General features: G+C 36.3%; 2 protein-coding genes across 2 annotated transcripts; both read left to right on the forward strand.

Moving 5' to 3' along the window:
* Window positions 1-6,816: 6,816 nt before the first annotated feature.
* LOC107566924 (leucine-rich repeat-containing protein 30-like) lies at window positions 6,817-8,020 on the forward strand. The gene has a single exon (XM_016252502.1). It carries the CDS (start codon window positions 7,096-7,098, stop codon window positions 7,972-7,974), a length of 879 nt encoding a protein of 292 aa, XP_016107988.1. The 5' UTR covers window positions 6,817-7,095; the 3' UTR covers window positions 7,975-8,020.
* A 370-nt stretch (window positions 8,021-8,390) lies between these two features.
* Window positions 8,391-9,192, forward strand: LOC107566920 (leucine-rich repeat-containing protein 30-like; the record flags this gene model as incomplete). Its single annotated transcript, XM_016252497.1, has 1 exon — window positions 8,391-9,192. A coding segment is annotated over one exon (756 nt), but the record flags the coding sequence as incomplete, so codon positions are not given.
* Window positions 9,193-9,902: the final 710 nt, after the last annotated feature.

Below are 9,902 nucleotides of genomic sequence, written 5' to 3' on the forward strand. Positions count from 1 at the left end.
GAGTGTGTGTGTGTGTGTGTGTGTGTGTAAGTGTGTGTGTGTGTGAGAGAGTGTGTGTGTGTGTGTGTGTGAGAGTGTGTGTGTGTGTGTGTGTGTGTGTGTGTGTGTGTGTGTGAGTGTGTGTGTGTGTGTGTGTGTGTGTGTGTGTGTGTGTGTGTGTATGTGATGAAATTATACTCTAAATAAGAAAATAAAACTGCCAGCAGGTGGCAGTAATGTCTTGATGAGTCATTCATTCATTCGATTCGTTCATACGGCTGATTCATTCAGGAATTAAGTAAACGGCTCACACTATGAATGAGTCTTTGAATCATTGAATCATTGGTTCACACGATCCGTTCAAAACAAGGATTCATTCAGAAACTGAACACTTGCTATTCGGGACAAAAACAGCACTCATTCATTTCGCAAATTATGAATCTTAATGAATCTATGACCAGGCGAAATGCGAAAACAAGAGAAAGCTGTTCCAATAAGTTTATTGATATTAATAATTCGTTTTGGCTTTATTATGAATGATGTGAAAAGCTGAAGTTATGTGTGATAAGATTTGTTAATGCAACTTTCTCGCTTTACCTTTGTAAAAGCAAACAGTTCAAGCCAAATAATAATGTCCATATAAACCTAAGCATGTGTCTTAATGAAACAATATTTTCACATTTTCTGAAGGAAATATGAGTGGTTGCTAGGGTGTTGCTATGCAGTTGTTGCTAGGGTGTTCCGGATTGTTTCTAGGGCGTTGCTCAACTATTTTATTTTTCATATTTTTAGATACTTTAGATTTTTTCATATCAGTTTTCAGCTTTCTTGTACTTATGTATTTTTTTCACATGAGCTACTTGAGTAATTTTCCATGAAGTAATATTTTCTTTTACTCAAGTATGATGATTGGATAATTTTCAACAACAACGAGTTTTATTGGGAATTGCACTTTTTATTATCACTATTATTACTGGTTTCTGTCCTTGAATGTTCAGCTTCACTTTGCAATCATTTATTTCCTTCATGAAGTGCAAATAAAGTTTCTATATTTTCACTTGTCACATCTCGTAGTTTAACTCTACTAATGTCATTCAGGAAAGTCAAATATGATAATTGTCTCAAAAGTGCATGAACCTCGTGATCATCTGAGCTGCAGATCTATATTTTGTGTTGTTTGTGTAGGTTTTGCTGCCATCTTCTGGAAACATCTGGATGTGCAGAGAGCTGACCTCACGTGACGCTCAAGCTGGAGCTCATCAAGGGGTGTGGTCTTTTTTCTTACGTCATTATTACGTCACACCTGAACATGCACCAGATGTCATTGTTTGCTAGTATTTGTGAAGGACTTGTGCTGTTGTGTTGCATTTGTTGTACACAATTAAAGGCACTATCCATTTTATTTATTTCTTTTCTTTTATCCATTTTATTAGCTGTTTTCAGTGATGACAGCTTCAGGGATTTATTTTTCGATGCGAATGACACTGGAAGCCTCACACATTAGAGTTACAAATGACAGAGTTCTTTTTCTAATTCTATATGAACTGTCAGGTAAGTGTTTGTCCAGCAGGGGGCAGTGACAGCTGCTGAACTCACTGGACTCTTCTCTCTCAGTTTTCTTGTGTTTCAGTGCTTAGCAGCCCTGAGAGAAATACTCTGATGTTATGACTGCTCAGCTAATGGAGACTAAACAGCAGGAGCTGAGACACACGATGCACATTTACAGGCAGTGTTTGCATGCGCAGTACTTTACATTCTGAAGAAAACAGTCTCTAATGAATGATAAACGTCCTACGCTGACATCTGTGCCACATCCATCACTGTGTGCTATAAAAGCATAATGCTTGTTGTTTAGGATCCGAGAGTAATTATGGCAGGAAGTTGATTTCCTCTCAGAATGAAGTTCAGCACTGGCTCCTCTCCGTGTTATTAGATGAACACTGAACTGTTTTGGCCCGTTTATCATCATCAGGCTGGCTTCAGCTAAAATCTCCAGACTCTGAGGGCACAGACGCTCTGATGCAGCTGAAGCTCATTTGCAGGCGTTTTGGCCGCTGTGTTCATCTTCATCAAGACCTGCTTCTGTTGACCATCTGGCAGCACCCATCTGATCGATCTATCTATCTATCTATCTATCTATCTATCTATCTGTCTGTCTGTCTGTCTATCTGTCCGTCCGTCCGTCCGTCCGTCCGTCCATCCATCTATCTGTCTGTCTATCTGTCTATCTGTTTATCCATCCATCTATCTGTCTGTCTATCTGTCCGTCCGTCCGTCCGTCCATCCATCTATCTGTCTGTCTATCTGTCTATCTGTTTATCCATCCATCTATCTGTCCGTCTGTCCGTCTGTCTGTCCGTCCGTCCGTCTGTCCGTCCATCTATCTGTCTGTCTATCTGTTTATCCATCCATCCATCTATCTGTCTGTCTGTCTGTCCGTCCGTCTGTCCGTCCATCCATCCATCCCTCTATCTGTCTGTCTATCTGTCTATCTGTTTATCCATCCATCCATCTATCTGTCTGTCCGTCCGTCCATCCGTCCGTCCCTCTATCTGTCTGTCTATCTGTCTATCTGTTTATCCATCCATCCATCTATCTGTCTGTCTGTCCGTCCGTCTATCCGTCCATCCATCCATCTATCCATCCATCCATCCATCCATCCATCCATCCATCCATCCATCCATCCATCTATCTATCGTTCTCTAGTATTATTTCCATCCATCCATCCATCTATCTATCCATCTATCTATCCATCTATCTATCCATCTATCTATCTATCTATCTATCTATCTATCTATCTATCTATCTATCTATCTATCTATCTATCTATCTATCTATCCATCTATCCATCTATCTATCTATCTATCTATCTATCTATCTATCTATCTATCTATCTATCTATCTATCTATCTATCTATCTATCTATCCATCTATCCATCTATCTATCTATCTATCTATCTATCCATCCATCCATCTATCTATCGTTCTCTAGTATTATTTCTCTGTAGTTGTATTGTGGAGCAGGCTGTGAGTGTTTGGGATGTTGTTGTGTTGTGCTGTGGTTCGGTTCTTCTATATTTATTCCCGTCTGCTGTTTTCGGCCCCTGACCGCTGTGGCTAGTGTGTAACTGCATTAGCAGCTCCTCTGCCTCGCTCTCGTTCCACACACATTACAAATGGCATCTTTATAGTGTGTAATAGTGTGTTTCCTCCCCATCGATTCATCATCCTCAGCCACTTCATCTCCCATTCTATCTCCCTTTACTCTCACGCTCTCGCGCTGCTGCAGAGGAACTCCATGAAGAAATTAAAGCCGAGATATTAAACTGTCTCTGGTGAGCACTCGCATCTATTACCCCACAGGACTCACAAAGCACACTGAAAGAGCTGGATGAAACAGCAGAAATTGTACAGATCCTGACAAAATGTGAACTGAATGTCCGTTTTGACCGGTTAAAATGGCTTGTGATGAATTTATGTGCATAACATTATTAAATCAATGTCATTAACCGTGTAAATATGCAAATAAGAACATTTAAGTTTACTGATGTACAGGATTAAATAGGGTACATACTGTATGTGTGAGTAATACAGTCAGATAAGTTATTAAACATGAACTTCTGAACTTTGTCTGCGAATTATTTTCTCATGTCAACACAGTGAGCCTGCTTGTATCACAAAGAATTTCAAGAAGAAGGTCAAGCATTGAGAGTTTATTTATATGTCAGCTTTGCTCAGTGAGGTCAGGTTCAGGGCTAAATCCAGACTAAAGGTCAAAGGTCACATGGAATTTAGAATTTAGCTAATGATTTTCAACCATTACTGCAGGTCTTTAACGTATATGGAGCAGTCAATACAACTAATAAAAGACTTCATAAAGCAGAAATGTTGCTGTTATATGTTAGCCTAACATACAGTAATGATTAAATATTCTATACAGCAAAGATAGTTGCACGACCAGCCTTCAACATGAAACGCCGACAACTTCTTTCATCGTTATTATCGTGCCGTTCCTGATGGTTATTTATATTCTGAAAGCTGAAGAGCGTCTCAAAAACCCAAATGAGCCCGATATATGTATTGTATATTTACACACACGTGTGTTTGTGATTGAAATGCACTGTAAGGCTTTTCTGTGTTTAATCCTCAAACGTCATTATGTAATTTGTTAAATAAATGAACCCTGTGAGAATAAAGCTATGAAAGCCAGTCTGAAATACACTTATGTTTGATGACGTTAATGACGGATCATCAGCATGGTTTGCGTCTCAAGAGATTTCTGCTTGAAATAAACCCAACTACTGAACAGTGTTTAGTATCATTGATATACTATTACAGGTTTTGTCAGCGTTTCGAATTGCATTTTTTAAATACTTTTTCACTTTAATTTGAAAGTTTTACTAGTTTTAAGTTTTTGTCATTTTTATCAGTTTTTTTGTATATTGTATATACATAGTTTTTATTAATACTCTGAGCTTTTATTTGTATTTTCCATTTTAAGTTTTAGTCATTTTGTTGTGTTTTTATAAATATTTCTATAGTTTCTATTAGTATTTTGAATTAGTTTTTATTTTGTATTTTCCATTTGCATTTTAATTTTAGCTAATTTTTTAAATTATTATTATTATTATTATTTTTAAATATGTCTACAGGTATATATATATTTTTTTAATTAATTTTTATTTTGTATTTTCCATTTGCATTTTAATTTTAGCTAATTTTTTTAATTATTATTATTATTATTATAATTTTTTAAAAATATGTCTACAGGTATATATATATTTTTAATTAATTTTTATTTTAAATTAAAATTTTTACTAAATTAATATAAATGTTGCCTTGGAAACTAGCTGAAATAAAATAAGTTGACTTTTTAATATTTTATTTTATTTCAGATAACACTTAATGGTTTGAGTGTGAGTGTGAGTTTACGATAATAACCCCGTTACTGAAGCGGCTGCATGGCTCTAAAGCACTGATGTCCATCTCTGTGCATTTCTATTCAGGGGGGAACGTTGCAGAGTTCTGATTATTTGGCGACGGGCCGCGAGATGCCGAGAGCCTCCGACAGATGTCCCACAAATGCTACTTAATACTGAACCACGACAGCATTCACAAGCCTTTAATCCACATCTGTGGCTCTTTAACTCAGTGAGAACTGATGAGTAAAGTTACCGGCGTTCACTGAACTTTAGCTGTAAAGAACATATAAGTGTCACTGGTTCTGACAAACTCTCTGAGTGTTTGTATGCATGAAATGAAGCTCAGGATAGAAATAAATTCCATTCATAAACTGCTGGAGCAGGTCAGCGTCCGTCTATAAATAACTCAGTTGTTTATGTGAAAGCATCTGCGTTTGTGCTGTTAAAGATGTATTTTAGGAGAGTAGGCAGGGTTATTTTAGTATCACTGATACACCATTATAGTGTTTATTCATATTTTGAATTAGTTCTTATGTTTGTATGTTATTTGTATGTTGTTTGTTGATTTTAGTTAAAGTTTCGTATTTTGTGGTGTTTTTTAGTTTTCATTTTTATTTTAGTTTTAGTTTTAGTTTTTAAACAAACTTAAAAATTGTAAATTAGTTTTTGTTTTTCTAAATGTCTATTCGGTGTTTATTATTTTATTTATTTATTTTAATTGTAGGTTTTAGACAAACTTAACAAAAGTTAGAAATGAGTTGATGTTTTTTTAAACGTGTTTATTTTTTATTATTTTATTTTATTTTTTAAACAAACTTAACAAAAGTTAGAAATTAGTTTTTGTTTGGTTTTTTAATGTCTATTTAGCATTTTTTATATTTTGAATTAGTTCTTATGTTTGTATTTTCTGTTTTCATTTTAATTTTAGTTAAAGTTTTAGTATTTTGTGGTGTTTTTGTTTTTAAAATGTGTTTATTTAGTTTTCATTTTAGATTTAGTTAAAATTTTTAAACGAACTTAACAAAAAATTGTAAATTAGTTTTTGTTTGGTTTTTTAATGTCTAATTAGCTTTTTTTATTTGAGTTTTAGTTTTTAAAAATGAACTTAAATTATAATTTTTTTTAGTTATTATTTTATTTTACTTTTAGTTTTTAAACAAACTTAACAAAAATGTATAATTTTTTTACGTTTTTAAAAAAAATGCCTATTTAGTGTTTATTATTTTAAATTTTAAATTTTTTATAGTTTTTAAACATAAACTTAGAATTAGAAAATAGTTTTTTTAAAAATATCTATTTAGGTTTTATTATTTGTTATTTTAGTTTTAGTTTTTACACTTAAAATGAACACAAATGAGAAATGCTACTTTGGCAACTATTTGAAATTAAATAAAAAAAATATTTTATTTTATTTCAAGTAATGCATTTAAGCATTTAGTTTAAAATTAGTTTTTGTTTGGTTTTTTAATGTCTAATTAGCTTTTTTTATTTGAGTTTTAGTTTTTAAAAATGAACTTAAATTATAATTTTTTTTAGTTATTATTTTATTTTACTTTTAGTTTTTAAACAAACTTAACAAAAATGTATAATTTTTTTACGTTTTTAAAAAAAATGCCTATTTAGTGTTTATTATTTTAAATTTTAAATTTTTTATAGTTTTTAAACATAAACTTAGAATTAGAAAATAGTTTTTTTTAAAAATATCTATTTAGGTTTTATTATTTGTTATTTTAGTTTTAGTTTTTACACTTAAAATGAACACAAATGAGAAATGCTACTTTGGCAACTATTTGAAATTAAAAAAAAAAAACATTTTATTTTATTTCAAGTAATGCATTTAAGCATTTAGTTTAAGTAGTTTTAGTTAACAATTACCCTAAAAGTGGGCTAACTTGATCCTAAACAGTTGTCCGTGCATGCCTTTATTTTGGGTCAAGAGTGGCACGAGTTGTATTTCTCTCTCCGTCCTCGTCTCTGAACACAATCAGGGTTAGTTATCAGCGACCGCTCGCGCTCAAGTGACAGCAACAACTGGACGAGAGGCTCGTGAAACTCAGTAAGAGCTGCCAAGGCCATGTTGTTTGACACACTGAGATGTTTCCGAGCGTGTGTTTGTGCCGCCACACGGCTCTGGGAATGTCCTTCGTGTCTCAGGCTTTAGTTAAAGAGCGTCTAGCTGAGAAGGAGATCAGAAATGGGTGGAAAGAAATCCAAAAGTGCTGTAGACGACGACACAACGAGATCGGGAAGAAAGAGCGCTGCTGTAGACGAAAACCTTCCGACGGTCGAACGCATTCGCAAACACACAACAACACACTTCGGATACAAAGTGCTCAGTCTGGCTCGACGCGGCCTGTCGGATCCTCCGGAGGAATTATGGGAGATAACAGAGCTGCAGAAGCTCAATCTCTCGCTCAATGCATTGCGATCCGTTCCATCGTCTGTGGGTTCCCTGCAGAACCTGCTGGTGCTCAATCTTTGGGGAAACCAGCTGACTAGTTTGCCTCCTGAAATCGGACGGCTTGGAAACCTGAAGGTGCTTTTTGCATGTCGTAACCGTCTGAGCGACGTTCCCGAAGAACTGGGTTCATGCACCAAACTGGAAGTGTTGAGTCTGGCCGGTAACCAGTTAACTAGTCTCCCTGCGTCGCTTTCAGCCCTCGCCGGATTAAAGAAGCTCAACCTGAGCCACAATCTCATCGCTCACATCCCCGGCTGCGTTTACAGCATGAAGAGCCTGGTGTTCCTGCAGCTGGCCTGTAATAGACTGGAAAACATCGCCGATCAGATCCAAGCGCTGGCCGAATTGAAGATCCTCATCGTCGAGGGAAACTGCATCCACCCGCTTCCCAAGATGCTCTGCCGTCTGACCAAGCTGGAGCTCCTCAACGTGGATTTCAACGACATCCAGAGCGTGCCGGCGGAGATGCACCGGCTGAGACGTCTGGAGAAACTGGCCTGCCATCCGCTGGATAAAGGTCTGCACATCAGACACAATCCTCTGCTGAAACCCATCAAAGAGGTTCTGGACGGAGACCTGCAGGCGCTCTACAGCTATCTGAAGGCCACGTGAAGCACTTGAAATCAGCCCAAGGCTTGCTTACCGTCTCTGAGAGATGCAGCTTTGGCTGAACTTCAGCACAGTGTCTCTGAAGATATAAGAACTGTATTATTTTTTATTCCGGCTGCTTTCAGAGTTCATACGCCTGCAGGTTTTATATTCACAAAGGCTAGAATAGTATTGAAAACCATTAAAATGTGAAAACTGCTAATATATATATATATGTTTTTTTAATATATATAATGTAAAATATATATATATATTTTTTGTACAATTTAATTATTTAGCAGACGCTTTTATCCATGGTGACCCAGCTTTTTATTTTTTTTGCATTTTGTTTTTTATTTGATATATATATATATTTATTTTTAAATAAATTTAGTTTTTTGCTAAAATGCCCGGCACACAAAAAATATTTTGGCCTAAATGTAGAATACAAAGTGCTCAGTCTGGCTCGACGCGGCCTGTCGGATCCTCCGGAGGAATTATGGGAGATAACAGAGCTGCAGAAGCTCAATCTCTCGCTCAATGCATTGCGATCCGTTCCATCGTCTGTGGGTTCCCTGCAGAACCTGCTGGTGCTCAATCTTTGGGGAAACCAGCTGACTAGTTTGCCTCCTGAAATCGGACGGCTTGGAAACCTGAAGGTGCTTTTTGCATGTCGTAACCGTCTGAGCGACGTTCCCGAAGAACTGGGTTCATGCACCAAACTGGAAGTGTTGAGTCTGGCCGGTAACCAGTTAACTAGTCTCCCTGCGTCGCTTTCAGCCCTCGCCGGATTAAAGAAGCTCAACCTGAGCCACAATCTCATCGCTCACATCCCCGGCTGCGTTTACAGCATGAAGAGCCTGGTGTTCCTGCAGCTGGCCTGTAATAGACTGGAAAACATCGCCGATCAGATCCAAGCGCTGGCCGAATTGAAGATCCTCATCGTCGAGGGAAACTGCATCCCCGCGCTTCCCAAGATGCTCTGCCGTCTGACCAAGCTGGAGCTCCTCAACGTGGATTTCAACGACATCCAGAGCGTGCCGGCGGAGATGCACCGGCTGAGACGTCTGGAGAAACTGGCCTGCCATCCGCTGGATAAAGGTCTGCACATCAGACACAATCCTCTGCTGAAACCCATCAAAGAGGTTCTGGACGGAGACCTGCAGGCGCTCTACAGCTATCTGAAGGCCACGTGAAGCACTTGAAATCAGCCCAAGGCTTGCTTACCGTCTCTGAGAGATGCAGCTTTGGCTGAACTTCAGCACAGTGTCTCTGAAGATATAAGAACTGTATTATTTTTTATTCCGGCTGCTTTCAGAGTTCATACGCCTGCAGGTTTTATATTCACAAAGGCTAGAATAGTATTGAAAACCATTAAAATGTGAAAACTGCTAATATATATATATATGTTTTTTTAATATATATAATGTAAAATATATATATATATTTTTTGTACAATTTAATTATTTAGCAGACGCTTTTATCCATGGTGACCCAGCTTTTTATTTTTTTTGCATTTTATTTTTTATTTGATATATATATATATATATTTATTTTTTTACATTTTTGCTAAAATGCCCGGCACACAAAAAATATTTTGGCCTAAATGTAGAATTTATGTATTTGAATTGCACATAAATTTCCATTCATTCGGATGCCACAACATAAACAAACGTAATGTGATGCATATCTGTCAGTCATACATCACTAAAACAGACAAATCATGACAGTTTATTATTTGCTTTTATTTAAATAAACATATTTTCAAAATGCATTTATTCAAATAGCTTAAAATCAGCCTTTAATCTGTTCATTGCAAAAACTATCCAATTAAAAACATGGTTAAATATGGCTAGCTGTGAAACAAGCAATATTCAGTTAGTTAATCAGTTAGCAATCTGGATTTATTAATGATAAATATATTAAAGCAGTTATTGTGCATTTAAAACACT

The sequence above is a fragment of the Sinocyclocheilus grahami genome, unplaced genomic scaffold (genome assembly GCF_001515645.1).
Source record: "Sinocyclocheilus grahami isolate Dianchi unplaced genomic scaffold, SAMN03320097.WGS_v1.1 scaffold1113.1, whole genome shotgun sequence".
Classification (NCBI taxonomy): Eukaryota; Metazoa; Chordata; class Actinopteri; order Cypriniformes; family Cyprinidae; genus Sinocyclocheilus; species Sinocyclocheilus grahami.